Source organism: Schistocerca serialis, chromosome 1, assembly GCF_023864345.2.
Source record: "Schistocerca serialis cubense isolate TAMUIC-IGC-003099 chromosome 1, iqSchSeri2.2, whole genome shotgun sequence".
NCBI classification, from domain to species: Eukaryota; Metazoa; Arthropoda; class Insecta; order Orthoptera; family Acrididae; genus Schistocerca; species Schistocerca serialis.
This window is the reverse complement of record NC_064638.1, coordinates 119,176,075-119,197,215: the sequence shown is the minus strand read 5'-3', so window position 1 is coordinate 119,197,215 and position 21,141 is coordinate 119,176,075. Positions and strand designations below refer to the sequence as shown.

At 41.2% G+C, this 21,141-nt stretch overlaps 1 protein-coding gene across 1 annotated transcript in view; it reads left to right on the top strand.

The window, feature by feature from the left end:
- The window catches only part of LOC126463579 (baculoviral IAP repeat-containing protein 6), a 314,074-nt gene that overhangs the window by 76,092 nt on the left and 216,841 nt on the right, over positions 1-21,141 (top strand). The window contains 3 exon segments of the mRNA XM_050096169.1: positions 5,670-5,914; positions 12,705-13,010; positions 15,849-16,103. Of these exon segments, the coding sequence (XP_049952126.1) occupies positions 5,670-5,914; positions 12,705-13,010; positions 15,849-16,103 (806 nt within the window).

Sequence of the window (21,141 nt, the reverse complement as noted above, 5' to 3'; positions counted from 1 at the left end):
GATTCCCTGTCACGACATCCAGAGGCTTTGATTGCAGCATGTGATGGCTTCATCCCATACTCAATTTTCATGATCCGAGTGCATATACCTTTCTGAAATTCTAACCATTTGTGTATTAAAATGACCATCTGTGGTATAAATGTCATTGTAATAGCATGCCTTTTTTCTGTGTTGCAATTTTCACAAGTGTGTGTGTGTGTGTGTGTGTGTGTGTGTGTGTGTGTGTGTTTGTGTGTTTGAGAGAGAGAGAGAGAGAGAAATTTGTTCTACCAGACCTGTGGAATTCTTAGAGAAATGAAATTTGGCACTCATGGGTCATACTATGACAATTTGCTGAATGTGGAAGATGCTCCAAACTCAGCCAGCTTCAATTTTGTTTTGTTTGAAATTTGAACAGAAAGTTCCTTGGAGTCTCGCATCAACTTCTACCAAATTTCATTTCCATTTTTAACTTGAGGTAGGTACAAGAGCCATTTTCACAAGAATCACGTTCTTCAGAGCTCAAAATGAGTGAAAAAAGTTTTGCATGTTATTGTTCCCATCCTAATACTTAGATCATGCAATTTGCCATCCTGACACAGTGTTTTGTGCAGAGTACAGACATAACGTGATTGAAGTTCAGAAAATAATGTTCACGGGACAATCTGTCTTCAAACGTCTGTGAAAAATTTTCCCCATGTTATAACATGAATAAAAGGCACTGAAACCATCATTTCTCACTGCACTGTCTGTCTGCCATTTTTAAAGAGAGACATTGCCATAGGCATTGATTTCTGATCTTCATTAGTGCTACATTCATATTCTGTGCAATGTTGTGAATGGACTGCAAGTTGCTGAATCGTAATTGTATGAGGTCATAAGACAGTCCTAACTATCCTATAAGTACATTGTATGTTTCTCTGAATACAGAATTTTAAATTACAGTAGTAACAACAATATAAGGAAAAGATAGATCGCTACCTACCGTAAAGATGACATGTTGAATTGCAGACAGGAACAACGAAAAGACACTTACATATTAGCTTTTGGCCACAGTCTTCATCAAAAAAGGAAACACACGCGCGCGCGCACACACACACACACACACACACACACACACACACACACACACACACACACACATTCAAACAAGAAAGCACACCTCATACACTCAAAACTGCCATCTCCGGCAGATTGGACTGGAATGCAGCTATCATGTGGAATGGAAGCAGCAATCTGGAGGGCGGCGGGAAGTGGAAGGGATAGTAGTGTATAAGTGAGGTGAGAGAGGAACTCTGTGTGGGGGAGTATGCAGGGATTAGAATGCTGACAAGTGCAGTGTCAGGAGGTTGTGGGAAAGGGAGGTGCGGAGACGGAGTGAAAAAGAAGAGGAGCAGGAAAGATGGGTGGGTGCATTGGCAGAGGGTGGCACACAAACAAGGTGGGAGACAAGCATAGGGAGGAAGTGATAGGATAAGGGGAGTTGGGTGGAAACTATTGGGTGAAAGGTGTAGAGACAGTAGGTTACTGTAGATGGAGGCCAGACTAATTTCGTGAACAGAGAATGTGTTGTAACGCTAACACCCATCTGCACAGTTCAGAAAAGTGGGTGGTAAATGGGAGGATCTAGATGGTGCAGGTTGTCCCCCACCAGTTTTCCTGAACTGCGCAGGTGGGAGTTAACCTTTAAACACGTTCTCCACTCGCAAAATTATCCTGCCCTCAACCTATGATAACCTACTCTCCCTACAATCTCCATCCAACAGTTTCCATCCTCCTCTGTCCTGTCATTTCCTCCCTATTCTCGTCTCCAACTCTCTTTGTGTGCTGTCCTCTGCCAACACATGTGCCCATCTTTCCCCTTCTCACTCCTCTCCTTGTTTGATTCCCATTCCCCTCCCAACCCCCACCCCCACCCGTCCCCACCTCATTTTCCCACAGCCTCTCAATGCTGTGCCTGTTGGCAGTCTAATCCCTGCACGCTCTGCCAAAATGTGTTCTTCTCTCCCTCCACCCACACTTCATTATCCTTTCCCCTTCCCACTCCCCCCCCAGATTGCTCCTTCTGTCCTACGTAAGTCATGTCATGTATGTGTGAGGTGTGCTTGCTTCTGTGACTGAATTTGTGTGTGTGTGTGTTTTTTGGTATTCTGATGAAGGCTGCGACTGAAAGCAAATGTGTGTCTTTTCATTGCTCCTGTCTGCAACGTAAACATGTCATCTTTATGGTAAGTAGCAATCTATCTTTTTCTTGTATAGTTGATATTCCAACCTGGAGTTCTGTTGCAGTAATAATAATAATAAATCATATAAATGATGTGTGTGTTAATTACCGGACAGTGTCTGTGTTTAAGCAGATCCATGAAACGTCAGTGTTACATTTTGAATCACCAGAAATAGAATTACAGTGATTTATCTTCTCAGTTGTAAATATATTTTTATTACACCTTACCGGTTTCATCTTCAGAAGCCTACAAAATTAGACTTATTAAAAGTCTTTAGACCTTGGCTATACATTTATGTGAAGTATACTACAAGAATTTATGTAATGTTATTTTAACAATTGACAATATCTGCTTCACAGAAGCATAATGCCATGGTATGTCCAAAAAGTACATATTGTATGTAATTCAGTTACTGTAAGTTGTCAATCTGTGTTGACAGCTGACAACTGCATTTTATTCTGAAAAATATATACTATAGTTTCTGAAAATCACCGCCATGAATAAAAGATAATTTATGTATTATGAATCTTTCAAATTGGCAAGTTTCTATATTAAGTAACCAGAGTGTACATTTAATAACATAGATATAATTTTGTCCCAAAAGGCACAGTACTTCATTTACACAAACCACAACATTTTGCAGTAATATTGTGTAAAAATACAACATAAGAATATATTTGCAAATACCATACAAAAATATTCAGATACACACACTTCACACTTGGTATTATTAAACACGCATAAAGTAATATTGAACTGAATCAATAAAATTGAAAGCAAATATAATTTTAAAAAACCTATAACACTCTAAAATGGACACATATTAAGTACTCCACAGGTGGAAAATCTCCATCACAGTAAGACGCAATGGCTTCCCAAAATTGAGGATTTTTCATGTTTCCTGTTCTGAAGAAAGTGGCACTTGTGAAAATAGCTCCAGTACCTGCACAAAGTGATAGTTGGAGTTTATACTAGGCAGAAGTTCATACAGGTCCCTTATATATGAGGTTCATTCAAATGAAACCCGGTTAGTGCATCTACCTTTGCCTTACACGTAAGGTGGCACCATGTAACTGCAGGTATGGTGGCACCATGTATTGGTAGAGAGACTGACGTGTGTGAACCATTTGAGGTTTCATAGCTCCAGTGTGGTTTCATGCCTTAGAGAAGGTGGTCACACAAGTTATCATCCATTACCAAACATGCAGCCGAGTAAGCTGGAACAACGAGGAGTGATTCAATTTTTGGCTGTAAAAGGTATCAGTGGATGAAGGCTATGAAAGGTATCCACGGATGAAGGCTGTGAATGGTGAGTACAGTTTGAGTCATTCAAGTGTTGTGGAATGGCAGAAACGATTTGTTGAGGGGCACCAGTCACTGGAAGACGATGCTCGTCCTGGACAGGCTCATCGTGTCATCACACCGGAAATTGTTGCAGAAGTGATTGCGTTGGTCTTGGACATCTGCAGAATCACTGTGGACGAGATCCATTGGTTGCTGGGTATTAGCACCATAATGCACCAACACTTGAACTTTCGAAAACTCTGTGTGTAGTAGGTTTCCCACCAAATGACCGCCGAACAGCGCAATACTCCAATGGTGCAGACTTTGAGTTATGTGCAACATTATCATGAGGAGGAATACAGCTTTCTGTCACGTATTGTCAAGGCTGACGAAGCATGGTGTCACCATTTTGAACTGGAAAGCAAGTGTCAGAGCAAGCAGTGGAAACACGTGACTTCACCACCTCCAAAGAAATCAAAGGCCATGCACACCAGTTCTGCTAAGGTCATGATGTCCTTTTTTGGCCGGAAGGGCCCACTGCTTGTTGAGTTCCTGGAATGGGGAACCACCATCAATGCCCAGCGTTATCAAGCCACTTTACAGAACCTGAGACGAGTGATCAACTCAAAACGCCAAGGCATGTTGTCCAATGGCGTTATCCTTCTGCATGACAATGCCCACCCATACTCCGCCAGTGTGGTGAAGACGACATTGGAGCAGTTTCGGTGGGAAACACTGGAACATCCTCCGTACAGTCCCGACCTTTCACTGTATCACTTTCATGTGTTTGGACCTCTAAAACAAGCTATTCGCGGACATTGATTCGCAATGGATGACAAAGTGTGTGACTGGGTCCAGGCCTGGATCTGACAGCAGCCTACTAGCTGCTTCAAGCATGGGATCGACCGGCTAGTATCGCAATGAGATAAATGTGCCAACAGTTTTGCCAACTATTTTTGAGTATGTGTACTGTGTATAACTACAGTTTTGAGTTAATAAAATTGTTACTGCTACTTCACACTAGTGACCGGGCTTCATTTGAATGCCCCTTATAAATTTTGTACTAATTTGAACAAAATTGAAGATGTTGGAGGTGGAATCCATAGGTCACACATGAGTTGTTATCTGGGAAAGAATAGGGGGGGGGGGGGGGGTGAGAGCTGCTTTGGAACTAGGGTGCGGGAAGGAACTCTATAACAGCTGTGTAGAAATTTAAATGAAATGTTATACACATACGAATAAATGCCAGAAAATTCCATGAGGGTGGGGGGATTATCAAGATGGTAACATGTATAAATAATCAAGAAGACAAGTATCAGTACTGAATCCACAGTTTTCAGGATTAGTGTGCTGATTAGTAACTGCCAAATTACCCATTGGATTATATAGCTGGCTCACAGCCAATCGCAAGTTTCAAGTCTGTTATTACATTTCTGACTGTGAAACGGGCTGAGCAGCTATAACTTCTTGGTGTTTCTTCTTCTCTGGTAATAAATGGCATGACATGTTATATACCATTGGAAAGCTGAGAAGTCAATCTATTAAGTGGTGTACAAAACACTGAATTTCTATTGATAATTTGTGAGTTACAAGAAATCATTTCCCAGTTCCATAGGTTTATCACCCCCCCCCCCCCCCCCCTTCTTCCACTCCCAGTCCCATCAAGAAAATGCTCTCCAGAAATTGTCTAGTGCACAAAGCAAGAAAGAAGGAAAGTGATACATGGTATGAGTGTGAGAAGTGTCTAATAGAAAGGATAGATTTACAAAGAATTCCTGTGAAAAAATTGTATAATTTTGCAAAAAGTGTGCAAGACAAAATATGCAGATTTTTGTAAATTTAAATAGTAAATATGGGGTCAACTACGGGGAAAAATATTAATAAGTCAGTGGGTTAACATTTCACCACAGAGGATAGGGTGGAAATGGGAGTAAGAAATATGTAAATATAATTACTCTATTTTACACTAAGAAGTACATTTGCGCACTTTTCCTCTCTGCTATAAGGTTATGATAATTGAGCAATGCCAGTGAATTGGCAACTGTGGATATGTTATGTAATTGAAATGATGAAAAGAAGTTATTGTTTCTTAAATGAAATGTAGTGTTTAATGAATATTTGCTTTATGTATTTTTATTATTGCTTCAGTGATATTGAAAGACATTGTTTTTTTATTTGAAGGGCTCTAAAAGCCGAGGGAGTGAAGAAAAAGGGTCAGCTTCAAAAAAGAGTAGGTTGGATGGAAGTTCAAAAAGCAAAACTTCCGATTCCTCAGTGGATTACTATGTGCAAGTGCCCCGGAACACTGTTGACAGACTTGTTACTGCAGTTTCTAAGAAAATGGAGTATTATTTGGGATGTGACTGGCTGCATGAAGTTTCCATTACAATTAGGAAAACCAAGCAAACCAACATTCCTAATGAACGGTAAGTTGAAACTTCAAGCTTTGCAGTGCAGTTAATGCACTATTTCAGTAACTTCTGTTGTTCATAAAACTGTATGTTTCAAATGGGGGGGAAAAAGTCAGCCATAGGTTTGATATGCCGATTCATGTTATCATTTTCTCCCTTTGTATAGTGCTTGCGAAATCGTGTCTAATATTGTAAGATCCCCAACTATGATAGCAGCACGTTAAGCACTTATTTAGACTCTTTCCACAACTGTAATAATATTAGTTGTTGACACTGATCATTATGAATTAACCTTTTAGGTCACAACTATTTTGGTGAAAGTAGGTCGGTCTGATTCCTCTTCCATACTTAACCCATACACAGTAGTAATACCTGAAATGAAATCATATGTTTGTGGGTTTATAGGGAATTATCTGTATATTTATCTACCCTTTGCTGATTTTGAAGAGCCTTTTCCACTGACCCCAGAATGGGGCTGGCTGCATCCAGTTCCATTCAACCATAATCTATAGTAGGACTTTCATGGTTTTGTCTGTCCATCATTTCGTTAGTCTACCAAGTAGTTGTATTTCTTTTTGTCTTCCAACAAGCACTGTATTCAGTTGTACAAGCCCCATCTCCTACCCATCAGAGACTTATTACATTTGTTTTCTGGACAGTTTCTGGGTGCCATATCAATTGTACCAGTTTCTGGTTCCTCTTTTGACTTGAGTCATCAGCATCTTATATTCAAGTATAGATGCATACAAATAATTTAAAATATTGGTGAACAACAACTTGACATAATAAAAGTGAGTAGTCAAGAAATATCAGTTAATGTACAAAAGTAAGAAAAAGTTCCTGTCATGCCACTATTGTTTAAACAACATTTAAAAGGAAGAGATTGTGAAGAAAATAGAGAAAAAAGTGAAAGAATGACAAAAGGTTATTCTTGTAGATAACATGCAGGGACTCTTAGCTTGAAAACAGAAAATTTATATGTAAAAAGTATAATATACATAAGACTCACTATTATTAAGTTATAAATGACAAATCAGTGAACTTAATATCATACTCTGAAAGTGTTCTTGAGAATACAACACTTGCATCTACAGAGGCATATAGAGGTGAACATCAGTGAAACATTTTGGTTTAAGGCAGATATTGGAACAAAGGACACCTTGTTTTCTATTCAGGTCTTAGTACAAAAAAGTCTTGACAAGAAATTGTATGCATTATATATTACAAGAAGGCACCAGCCACTTTTAAGCACTGGATCCTTAATAATCAGTTTAAACTCACAGGGCACTACAGTGAACAAATCAGCATAACTGAAGAACTGTACTGAAACTAAAAGCCCCATTGGAGGTTGATGGTCGTATTTCAGATGACATCAAAATACAAAATGGTGACAGATAAAAGGTTGAATAACATCTGCTACACAGATAACATAGAATTCTGTCAGTTCTTTCTATATAGAGTTATTGTCTCTAGCCGAAATTTGGACTTCAGAAAATCAAAAAATAAAATTGTGGCCATAAGCAAGAAGAGAAACAAAAACATGATTATCAGTTGTGATGGGAATGTGCTTCAGAGAGCCAGAAAAATGAAGTAGTTAAGATTCTGACCTAAAAATGGGGTCATGATTAAGAGATAAAAACTAAAAATCGGCATTTAAAAACATTTGACTTGTAATTGTTATCTGCATTGACTTATAAACAGCAAACTATAGGGAAATTGTAATTGCTATCTGCATTGACTTATAAACAGCAAACTATAGGGAAACATACTTCCTGCTGGTCACCAGTCTTTTATAACAAAATGTTAGCAGAAGAAGAAGAAAAGTAAAAGTAATGAAAGTCGTTGGATCAAGAAAAACAGTTGTCTGAGGAGCAGTTAAAATTAGAGGAGGAAAGCAAAAAAGTTAGGAAGTAAGATCAAACATCATTTGCAAAGACAAATTTCTACATTACAAAATATAATTATATTCAAATATGCATATAAATAAGGAAGCTGCGTGTAAAAAATAATTATCTGTGGATATCATACATGGGCCTTGGAAAAATCAGAATACAATTTAAATGCGATGTTAAATTAGGATATACAAAATAAGTGAACCATTGAAGAGCTGTTAGTAAAAATATTCATGGAAAGATTTATAAAAAAACCTTTAGAAGTAGTGAAACATGTGCTAAGGAGGTATCAGGACTTTTTAATTTGGTATGGAATGGGCCAGTAGAGAGAGAAGCAATTGCAGAAGACAATAAAGGTTAGAATATGTAGATTGGTGTGGAGGAGATAAAAATGAGTAATAAAATTGTATTAGTCTGTTTTATTTCTCTTCCTTCCACATGGCTCTCCACCCAACCCGCCTTACCCTCACCTGCCCGCCTTACCCTCACCTGCCCGCCTTACCCTCACCTGCCAGCCTTACCCTTACCTGCCCGCCTTACCCCCACCCCTAGAATGAATGTTCTGTTGTAGTAGATGTGTCACCTTGAGAGACATGTGTTTGGTCTTCTGTCATTTCTCTAAAGGAAGAGAGTGGGAGTTATTGTAAGGATTAACATATGACATGTTTTGTCAACCTGTTGTAAATATAACAAATACAGCAAACACCAAAATGTATTTGTTTTTATAAACAGAAAATAGTGCTAATTACATAATGTTATAGAATGTTATGTTGTCACTCATCCTGTGTGTGTGTGTGTGTGTGTGTGTGTGTGTGTGTGTGTGTGTGTGCAAAAATAATCTGTCAGAAAAAAAAAGAAAAAGAAAAAAAAAAGATGGATTCCATATATAAATATTGTTGCTGTGATAGGAGTGCTTGTTATTTGTTGCACATCATACTTCACATTTTCAGTACCTGTAACAAGTACATTTATACTATAAAAGCATTAAGAGAGGTATAAAACAAAGGAAATGTAATTATTTATTTATGTGAGCCCTGCAGTTTTTTGCTAACTAATGTTAGCATTCAGTGTTTGCCTGCACTTCATAAACACCCAAAGTTGATTTAAGATTTGTTCACAAGGTTAATATTTCCTGACTGCTGCGCAGTTTCATTCATTGATAAATGTAATATACTGTGACATTGACCATATCGCTGTGTACAACAGAATGATACAACACTACTCAAATCAAACTGTGTTGTTCTGTGACACAAGAACAACAGCATGGCTGCAGTGAATAAAAATTTATTCTTTTTCCATGTTCAAGTGAACAACAGGAAAGTTTGACACAAACATAGAAACAATCTAGGTACTGATAGAAGCAGTTGCTGACAATAAATATGAACACAATATGAGAGAAAGTGCCTGCTGCATTGTACTTGTAAAGAAGAGAGGGTGCAGCAGATTCTGTGCTGTGTGCATGAGTCACGTGGCCCACAGCAGGCAGGTTATAGCACTCCTCCCCCTTGGGGAGAGGACATACTGTTGATGCGGCCGTGGGGACGGCAGTTGAAACATCCACTGCCTCTGTAGTGGCCACTGCTGGCGATGATGGCCGCAGCGGTAGGAGATTCTGGGCCGGAAGTGGTGAGTAGGGGCGGAACCTATAAATAGGCTTCAGATAAATCAGTTGTGGAGAAAACTGGTCCCGGTCGAGTTAACTTAACAACTTGTCTGGGTGGGGCAAAGGGTAGATGTCAATGATAGATGGATCATTAACTAAAACTTCAGAGTCACTGCAGAGGTGAAGCTGACCAGTCGTATTTTAAACAATCGATTTAATAGGCTGTATAACCCCCAATGACGTCAGCCAGTCCAAGTCGGGATTTCATTTGACGACATAGGAGACAATCTGAGCAACCCTCTTAGATTGTTTGCAGATGAAACAGTCATTTACTGTCTTGTAAAGTCATCAGATGAGCAAAACCAACTGGAAAATGATTTAAGCAAGACCTCTGTATGGTGCAAAAGGTGCCAATTGGTTCTAATTAATGAAAAATGTGAAGCCACTCATACAAATACCAAAAGCAGTTCGCTAAATTTTGGTTGTGCCGTAAATCGCACATATCTAAAAGCTGCAAATTCAGTTAAATACTTAACAACTAAAATTACAAATAACTGAATCTGGAATGATCACATAGATAGTGCTGTGGGTAAAGACTGTGATTAATCGGCAGAACACACAGAAAGTGCAAGAGACTGCTTACACCGCCCTCTGGTGGAATGTTGCTGTGCGATGTAGGATCCACATCAGATGGAACCAATAGAGGACGAAAAAGTTCAAAAAAGAGCATTGAAAAAGTTCAAAGAAGGGTTGCTCCTTTTGTATTATCTTGAAATAGGGGAGAGAGTGCCATGGACATGATATGTGAATTGGGGTGGCAATCATTAAAGCAAAGCTGTTTTTCATTTCAGCCGGATCTTCTCATAAAATTTTAACCACCAGCTTTCTCCTCTGATTGCGGAAATAGTCTATTGGTGTTCACCTACGTAGGGAGAAATGATAATTATGATGAAATAAGTCAAATCAGAGCTCATACAAAAAGATCTTATTGCTTGTTTTTCCTGCACATTTTTCGAGAGTGGAATGGTAGAGAAATAGATTGAAGGCGCTTCGATGAACCCTCTGCCTGGCACTTAATTGTGAATTGCAGAGGAATTGTGTAGCTGTAGATGTAGATCACGCAAAGCCACTGGAATAAGGCAAGCACAGAAAAAGCACACCTGTGCCATAGGTTTCATGGTAACATGGGCCGCAAAGTTAGTGGCACAACCTAACCCATTCGAGAAGAGAGAGGAGAACTCAAACACAGGGATACTAAAACGGACATGGTCAGAAACGACGTGCACAGTATCAGAGATGGAGAAACCAAAAGTGTTGAAAGTGTCTAGACCAAACAAATATGCTTTGTCAGAATCTCCAGTATAACAATAATTTAAAAAATCAAGGAACAAACCACAGATTTATACATAGTGGGAACCGTAAATTGTCTCAAAACTGTAATATGCCAAATGTCGAGTAACTGGAGACAATGCCAGAAATCCCAAATCCACATAAGTTTGCGAGTTCAGTAAACTCACAACTGCAACTGTGTTCTCTTACTGTCTGAGCACTTTTTCCATCACTCACGCTCTGACAAACAGTTTGTCATGATTTGTAAGCACTGAAGACACACAGTTGAGATCCCTGTCCATGTTCACAGGAGGGGGTTGGGAATGGCATACAGACACTATATGTCCTTCTTTTTTCCTACTGTTCTTGCAAATTGCCAGTGCTTAGGGCACACGACCTTGTCATGTTACACAAAACAGTATAGGTAAGAAGGAAGTGCAGAGTGCTGCCGTTGCTGTTGTTGTTGTTGTTGTTGTTGTGGTTGTGGTTGTTTGGTATGTTTCTGCCCAGTGTGTCTCAGAAAGCCCTGTTTCTATGGTTGCCGTGTCATCCCTGATCCCCCCTCCCGAGAACTGACTGATGCCTGGTGACCAGGAACACAAAGCCTGGGTCTGGTCACCAGCAGCAATAGATAATTAATGCTTCAACCAGAGATGGATCTCACACTGTGGTGAGTGTTGATACACCTCTTTGTCAGGAGCCAACCAAATGTTGGTGCACAGGCCATAGAATCCGCATAGGAATCATGATGAGTGTTGGTTTGGCCACTAAAGTCCTGTAGGATTGGTGGGGCTGTTACAATGATGAGAGAATGCTACATGTGTTGCGGTGACATGCCAGCATTTACAGTGATAATTTGACAACAACCTACACATTTCGTCAAATAAGTGACTGAAGATTCCTGGAGTGGGGGGTAACTGGGACAACAACTGGTAGATCTGTGGAGAAATACAAGGAAGGTACAAAGCCTCACACATGTTTGCTTCAATCACAGCAAAAGTGAGGAAGTTTTATGGAAGCCACTTCTCATAAGCCTCCAAGATTTCAGCAGCATTGTCATAAGGGGAATGGGGGGTGAGTATGCCAATGGCGTGGTAGCTTGAGTAGTCAATGTGGCCGATAAGTTCATTATAGCAACTGTAAGAGCTTATTGTTGCTCAAGGAGAGATTGGAGCACTGCCTCCAGGGGCAGAAGAACCAGAGGAACAACCAAATAGACTAAGTATGCGGAAGGGAAAACCAACCTTGTCACCAATTGTATAGTACTGTAAGATGTAAACAACAGCATATCTACAATGAACCAAAGTTTATTTTTCTTCCACAAACAAGTGAACAACAGATGAGAATAAAGACATGAACTGGAAATGATCCAGGTACTGATACAAGTAATTGCTGACAGTAAGCACGAAAACAATATGAGAGTGAGTATCTGCTGCCCTGCACTTGCAAAGAGGAGCCAAAGTACAGCCAAATGAAGAAAACGGGCCATTTTTGGAAGAAAAAGGTGGTGTTGACTTTGCAAAAGCAGTCACAAAGTTCGCAATCAAAACTTTTTTTGCTAACTAAATTTCAAAGGCCTGAGGCTTTGTTTATTATTACTCATTTAGCGTGACAACTTTTTAAATTTGTGCTTCTAATCATTTAAAAAAAGATGTGAATTTCAATAAAAATAGGCATGAATTTTGCAAAAAATGGAAGTGAATTTTGCCAAAAATAGATGCCACATTTTCCAGTTCCGTCCCTATCATAATCCATTCACTACATGTTGTCTGATGACATGTTACTGCTTTTCGTTCAGTTTCTCAGCAGTAGAAGTGACAGCGAGAATTCAATAGAATTAGTGCACTGTGCTCCATTTGGTAATCCTAGTTTACTGTCTACCTGACTGCCAATCACAAAATTATAACGACTGCTCCATATGTACAAATAATTAAATTAGTCATGTTGATTTTCTTTTTACTTGCTGTCTAACGTTTTGCAGGAGTCAGCGTTGTGCAATGCTGGAATCAAATCAATTTGTGGAGCGACTTCTGCATGTTGTGTTCCTCGAGGGCCCAGATCGGACGACTACTGCTCAAGGCTTAGCTCTAGATGTACTGGCATGGGTAGCATCTGTGCGACTGTCAAGGTTGCGGAGCGCCCGTGGAAGAATTGAAAGCCACACCCAGCAGCTGGAGTTTGTGTATATGGTTGAAAAGTACCTTAGCCGATTGGTGCAGAGCTGCCTCTTACTTTCTGGGCGCAGCGTTGCACGCAAATGTGTGAAGTTGATTATCATTTGCAGCGAGTAAGTATTCATTCCAGCTTGGTGTTAAATGTCTACAATACAACATTTTGTTTGTGGCTTTTGATCAGTGTGAATGATTGATTTATAATTGTTTAATTTCGGATAGATAGTTTTCTGGCTCGCAGATATCATTCACAATTGGTTGAGAATGAGAATTAATCATTCCCTCACAGAAAGGGGCACATATCTTATATTCTCAGTTGTTTTGTCACACACTTTTTACACATGATAACAATTTTTAGTACTGTAGAAGGTGTTATTTGTTAAAATAATTTGGAAATGTCATAACTTGTTGGCTTTAGGGATGATTATCAGACTGCAGGTGCAGAAGTTTGATATTGATTCCATCCCAAACTCATTTCTGGCTCTTCATATGAAATGCGGGGCACAGTGAGAGACTTGTTGGGACTCATGTCGAGTTACAAAGACATTTTGTAAGAATGTAGAACACTAGACTAACAAAAAGAATTTTCAGCCTTTTAAAACAGAGCGAAAATGGTTTAAGGATCATGAGCTGTTCTTACCAAGGTAAGAGTTGAAGAGGAGGCTGTATTCCAAAGAGACAAATTTAAATAATAGATGATTGTGTAAGATTGGGGCGGAGCCAGTAAAGAAAAGAGTTTCTTCGCAGAAGGGCAGAACAGAGGAGTCGGCAAAAGGATGAAGAAATACTGGCAGGACTTGTTTAGTATTGTAATTTAAAATAATGTAGATACTGTCAGAGATGTTCTACAGATGGCATAAACATAATGTGAATGAATAATCTAACAAGTGAAAGAGATTTGTGATCTGGTCTCTTTCTGAGTTGAAGTATTCAATTTTTTTCATTATTAGAGAAACAGAACTTGTTTCTGTATGTGTAGAATCGTGTATACTAATGCTAAATACACTCCTGGAAATGGAAAAAAGAACACATTGACACCGGTGTGTCAGACCCACCATACTTGCTCCGGACACTGCGAGAGGGCTGTACAAGCAATGATCACACGCACGGCACAGCGGACACACCAGGAACCGCGGTGTTGGCCGTCGAATGGCGCTAGCTGCGCAGCATTTGTGCACCGCCGCCGTCAGTGTCAGCCAGTTTGCCGTGGCATACGGAGCTCCATCGCAGTCTTTAACACTGGTAGCATGCCGCGACAGCGTGGACGTGAACCGTATGTGCAGTTGACGGACTTTGAGCGAGGCCGTATAGTGGGCATGCGGGAGGCCGGGTGGACGTATCACCGAATTGCTCAACACGTGGGGCGTGAGGTCTCCACAGTACATCGATGTTGTCGCCAGTGGTCGGCGGAAGGTGCACGTGCCCGTCGACCTGGGACCGGACCGCAGCGACGCACGGATGCACGCCAAGACCGTAGGATCCTACGCAGTGCCGTAGGGGACCGCACCGCCACTTCCCAGCAAATTAGGGACACTGTTGCTCCTGGGGTATCGGCGAGGACCATTCGCAACCGTCTCCATGAAGCTGGGCTACGGTCCCGCACACCGTTAGGCCGTCTTCCGCTCACGCCCCAACATCGTGCAGCCCGCCTCCAGTGGTGTCGCGACAGGCGTGAATGGAGGGACGAATGGAGACGTGTCATCTTCAGCGATGAGAGTCGCTTCTGCCTTGGTGCCAATGATGGTCGTATGCGTGTTTGGCGCCGTGCAGGTGAGCGCCACAATCAGGACTGCATACGACCGAGGCACACAGGGCCAACACCCGGCATCATGGTGTGGGGAGCGATCTCCTACACTGGCCGTACACCACTGGTGATCGTCGAGGGGACACTGAATAGTGCACGGTACATCCAAACCGTCATCGAACCCATCGTTCTACCATTCCTAGACCGGCAAGGGAACTTGCTGTTCCAACAGGACAATGCACGTCCGCATGTATCCCGTGCCACCCAACGTGCTCTAGAAGGTGTAAGTCAACTACCCTGGCCAGCAAGATCTCCGGATCTGTCGCCCATTGAGCATGTTTGGGACTGGATGAAGCGTCGTCTCACGCGGTCTGCACGTCCAGCATGAACGCTGGTCCAACTGAGGCGCCAGGTGGAAATGGCATGGCAAGCCGTTCCACAGGACTACATCCAGCATCTCTACGATCGTCTCCATGGGAGAATAGCAGCCTGCATTGCTGCGAAAGGTGGATATACACTGTACTAGTGCCGACATTGTGCATGCTCTGTTGCCTGTGTCTATGTGCCTGTGGTTCTGTCAGTGTGATCATGTGATGTATCTGACCCCAGGAATGTGTCAATAAAGTTTCCCCTTCCTGGGACAATGAATTCACGGTGTTCTTATTTCAATTTCCAGGAGTGTATATAGTAATATATAGTACAAAAATTTACTTTCTGTGTTCTGTCTTATTTTCTTTGTAGCATTGTTAGTGCTTTTGTCGGCTTCTGTGCATTGCTCATGGACTGTTTTAAAACTCTTTAATATGTCCTTGCTTTATAGCAAACAGATGAAACTTTTGCATGTGCTGTAGGCTACAACACAAGACTGCTTATGCACTTTTATACCTGTACAATTAGAAATAGCTCCATTAGTAATTGATAAGAGAAAAACAAAAATGACAAATGAAAGTTACTACATGTGTTGGAATAAGGAAAAATCACTAGTATAATAAAATAATGGAAAACAGGTCATTTTTACATGTTGACATTTTTCCTTTGACCTTTGTCTCAAAATTCGTGGTATCTCATACTTGTATCAACCTCATGTTAACTTTTGCTGTGTGTAAATTTCGTCTCTCTCTCTCTCTCTCTCTCTCTTAGCAGGGTAGTGCGTGATGCATTGTTTGTTATTTTATTTATTTGTCTATAAAATATTGACTTCTTTTTCCAGAGGTATGAAAAATGCTTCTGATGGTGGAAATGCGAGGTTTGACACATCAGTATTACAAGCACTTATAGACTGGTTACCTGTCATAAGCTGCTGTCAGACTGCGGGAGCACTCCGCTGGTTCCTGTTGTTACTGACAAGAGTGTTACCCTTTGATAACACTGGAGCCGCTGCCCAACAATGCGTCACTCTGCTCCAGCAAGTGGCACAGGAGATGAACACCCGCACAAATCCTTTCCATCTCTTGCTTCGTACCAGGTTTGTTTATTTTGGAAAGTCACTGTAACACTCCCAGTCTAAAAAGTAAAATATACTATGAATATTAACCATTACCAATAAAGGAAAATTTTAAGACAAGCAGTTTTAAACCCATTGTATTGTTATAAGTGTATTCAACAAAATAATAATTGCGAGAATTCCTCTGCACTGGCATTCTCAGATTAAAAGCTTTGATTTTCTTGTGGGATCACATTTGGGTCAAATCAGTAGCAATACACAGAGGCAGAAAAAAATCACTTTATGACACTTTCTGTGTTATTTTTGCCAGATTCTGTGTTTGGTGCTATTATTATTATTGTTTTCTGGTTGCTTATTTTTGAAGCACCTGGGGCCTGTGAACACAAGACATGCAAAAATCTGAGGCCATAAGAGTTGTTAGCCTAATTTGAAGGCGCAATCCAGTGTGTTTTAGTTTTATCCTTCACCTTTGCCCGAAGCAGTTTGCTCACCATGTTTTCAGCAGCATGTTGGTTTCATCACCAAACATTCCTTTTCCCACAGTAATGAAGAAATATTTTAATTTGGAAGAGGGATATTAGTTTTATTCAGCAACAGTGCCTTCCTCAATGTTTTCATGCAGCAACTTGTACCACAAACAATGTGGCATCAATTAAATTACGTATTTTCATAGTAAACACATAAATCAGTATGGCACTTGCTTGGTTTGTTTCTGTCGGTGAATCACAGTAGAGAATGCCGTGCAGTCATGTCCTGGCAGTACAACAGATTACTGTGATTGTATGCTCCAATATTATTTTTACTTTGCTGTGGGTGTTATGTTGGTCGTGAGTTGGCAAAACCAATGGATATGATTTCATAAGAAGCAATCAGTTGTATTATTTGTGCAGCACGATTTTTCTGTCTGACATCACGTCATATATCGTGATTAGTTGATACAAGTGAACCAAGCAGAGAACATGATATGTGTTTGCAAAAAATGCTGTATTTGGCAGTTTTATAGAAGATGTCTACAATATGTGTCACTTTTTTGTATGCTATATTCAAAAGTGTTGGGAAATTTGAAGTTGGAAGTAAAGTGTTTTGTTGCCACATCATAGTGTGGTACATGGGAAATGAAGTGTCATTATAAGATTATACAGGTACCTTAGCCTTGAGGAGAAAAGAAGTCAAAATTTAATTTCAGATTTCAGTAACTATCAGTTATGGGCTTGAGTAAATGCCTAGTCTGAGATACACAACATTTTTGTGCTGGAAAATTTTGCAACATTTCATAAAAATCCTCGTCGCTGAAAACTGCCAATTTTGTGTACTTTTTGCATTATTGTTTCCGCAAAATCTTCCTGTCCATAGCAATATAGCATTCTGTACTTCTTGTTTTTAATAATCTGGTTTCATCATTTATGGCTGCTAATGTAATGCTATCTTCACGACTGATGATGGTATGGCATTCTGTTGATGAAAGTAGACTTTAAATGAATTGGTCCTGAAGATCTCAGTGGAGGCAGTCATTGAAATATTGAGATTTTACTTAGCTTTGGTGCAGTTAAAAACTTGGCATTTTTAGAGCTCTATTGAGAGTATTGAAGTTGAAAGTGTCCTGTCAACAGTCCTCTACAAGTTGTGTGTCCTTGTTTAATGTATTGGGTATTCTGCTGGATAGGAGCATCATTTGTGCACAATACTTTGACATCATGACTCATTATCTACATTGGGTGTGACTTGAGACTAATTTTCGAGTGGAACTGGTTCATTATTTATACCTAAAGTCACCTCCCTCCTCTGTCGGTTCCAAGCGTTGTGTGTGCAGCCTGCTCCTACTAGAAGCATTCGTACACATTCCTTCTGTGGTCCTGCACACCATTCCACACGTTGAAGTTCTATTTTCAGTCCAGGACATTTCTAGGTGTTTCCTCTGCAGTCCACTTCCACTAGAAGCTTTCTTAAGCATGCCCTCTTCAGTCAACTGTGCCAGGCTGAACACTGGCATTCTGTCTTCAGTCCTGCACACTGTCAATGTGCTGATGCTCTGTTTTCGGTCCAGTGTGGTTCTAACATTTCCCTCTATGTTCTGTTCCCTCTAGAAGTGTTCTTACACACACCCTCTTCGGCTTGGTGCACCCGGCCAAGTGCTAAAGTTTTGTCTTCTGTCCAGTACACTTGTCCATGTGCGACTGAAGCTTATTTTTTGTGTGAGTGCCAATATTATGAACAGACAGAAGGTGTACCCATGGGCAGCCTTCTGTCTCCAATGGTTGCCAATATATTCATGGAGATATTTGAGGAGGTAGCATTAGAGCTGGCTATATACAAACCCACTTGCTTCTTCAGGTATGTGGATGATAGATGATACTTTCGTGATCTGGTCTCACTCAGGATATACTCAGTGAGTTTCTGGAATACCTTAACTCATGCCATTCAGATACTAAGTTCACTATGGAACTGGAAAATGATGACCGGCTGCCATTTCTGGGTGTACTTGTCAAAAGAAGACCAGATGTATGGCCAGATGTATTGCAAACCTACAGCCAGCAGCTGTCATCACACAGCACAGAAGAATGGAGTTCTGAAGACATTGGTCCACAATGTACACATCTTGTCAGACCAAAGTACTTTGGCAGCAGGAATATAGCATCTAAGATCAGTGTAGTGCAGAAATGGATGCATGGCCAAACAGATTCAGAAGGCCCTTGTCAACCAGCCACTCCACCATACAGTCTAGAAGAAGAGCAAGGCGAAGCAAAGAGGTGGCATACCTGCCCTGTGTGGCATCTGTTTGTGCCAAACTCAGCAGCATTCTCAGGAAGCGTAACATAGTGAGTGTTCTGTCCACCTACCCAAATAAGAGGACTATTGGGAAATGTGAAAATGACCTGTAGACTACAAAAAACAAGGAATTTATGAAATAATATAGGAATAGATAGATTACCACTTAGTTCAGATGTCATGTTGAGTTGAAGACAAGTACAAGTAAAAGACACTTACACACAAGCTTTGGCCACATTCTTCTTCAGAAAGAGAAACACACCATTCATTCACACATGACAACCAACTCCATTATCACGGACCAGAATGCAACTATCACGTGGAATGCTAGCAGCAGTCCGGAGGGGGCAGGGAAGAGGAAAGGTTAGCATTGTATGGGCGGATAGAGAAAGTAATGCTGTCTGGTGGAAAGTGCAGGGACTAGAATGCCAACAGGCTCAGCGTCAGGAGGTTGTGGGGCAGGGAGGTAGAAAAAACAGAATGAAAAAGGATAGGAGTGGGGAAAGATGAACAGGTGCATTGGCAGAGGGCAGCAATCAAAGAGGGTGGGAGATAAGAATGAGGAGGAGGTGATGGGTCAAGGGAGTGGAAACTGTTGGGTGGAGGATGCGGGGACACTGTATTACCTTAGGTTGAGGCTGAGATGATTACAGGAGGGAGAACGGTTTGTAAGGATTACTCCTATCCGCAGCAGTTTGTAAAAATTGGTGGTGGAGGGGAGGATCACTTGGTGTTCCTCACCCAAAGCGCCACCTTCCTGGACATGGACTTCCTCCCCTCTGATGACACCGTCCTCCCCTCTGCTCGCATGAAAGCCACCGACCACCAACAGTACCTGCATTTCAACAGCTGTCATCCCTTCCACACCAAAAAATCCCTCCCATTCAGTCTAACCGCGTGGGGACATTGTATCTGCACTGATGAGAATTCCCTTGCCCTGTATGCTGAGGGTCTCACCAAGGTCTTCACAGACAGGCACTATCCACCAGTCCTAGTCTGCATGCCATTTCCCCTCACACCCCAAATCCTCCCACCACCCTGAAGAACCAGCCACAAAGGAATGCCCCATTTGTCACCAAATACCACTCTGGTAGCATCCTCCACCAGGGTTTTGATTACCTATCATCATGCCCTGAAATGGGGACATCCTATCCAAGACCCCTACCACCCCTCATAAAGTTGTTGTTCAATTGCCCACTCAACCTTGACAGCATCCTAGTCCACCCGTATGCTGCTCCCAATCCCAACCATTTCCAACAAGGGTCATATCCCTGTGGAAAACACAGTGCAAGACCTGCCCAATCCACTCACCCAGCACTTCCTATTTCCATCCTATACCAGTTCTGCTGCAATCATTACACATCTTTTTTTATATTGCTGTGACTACCAACCAGATGTCCACCAGGACATATGGCCACTGCCAAATTATGGCCAAGAGCAAAGTAGATCATCCTGTGGCACAACATGCAGCTAAACATAACTTGCTTGATTTCAATGGTTGCTTCACAACATGGATAATCTGGATCCTTTCCTCCATAACCAGCTTTTTTGGGTTATGCAGATGGAATTATGTTACAACACTTGCTCCATTCCCATAATTGTCTCAACCTACAGTAACTTACTGTCCTTACATCCTTCGCCCAACGGTTTCCACCATCTCTGTCCTATCACCTCCCCTCATTCTCGTCTCTGACCCTCTTTGTTTGCCGCCCTCTGCCAATGCACCTGCCCATCTTTCCCCATTCCTCTCCTTTTTCACTCCATTTCCCCACCTCCCTTTCCCACCACAACCTCCTGATGCTGCACTTACTGACATTCTAATCCCTGCAAAATCCACCAGACAGCATTTCTCTCTCCCTCCACCCTTACATTATTATCCTTCCCACTTCACACCCCGTCCAGACTGCTGCTTCCATTCCACATGATAGTTGCATTCTGGTTTGAGCTGCCAGAGTTGGCTTGCTCGTGTGAATGAATGGTGTGTGTTTCTGTTTCTCTTTCTGATGAAGGCTGTGGCCAAAAGCTTGTGTGTTAGTGTCTTTTAATTGCCTGCCTGCAACTTAATGTCGTCTTTCCGGTAAGTAGCAGTCATCTTTTCCTAGATTGTTGATATTCCAACCTGGCGTCTCCATTGTTTGAATTTATGATATACCTTGTCAATGTGGCATGTTTTACATTGCTCAAACAACTAGGCCAGAGTGTGTCAGATGCAAAGGACATCAGAGGCACATCTATCTAAGACAGGCAACTAAATCATCCATTTCCAAACACTGTCTGGAAATCAATCATTCCA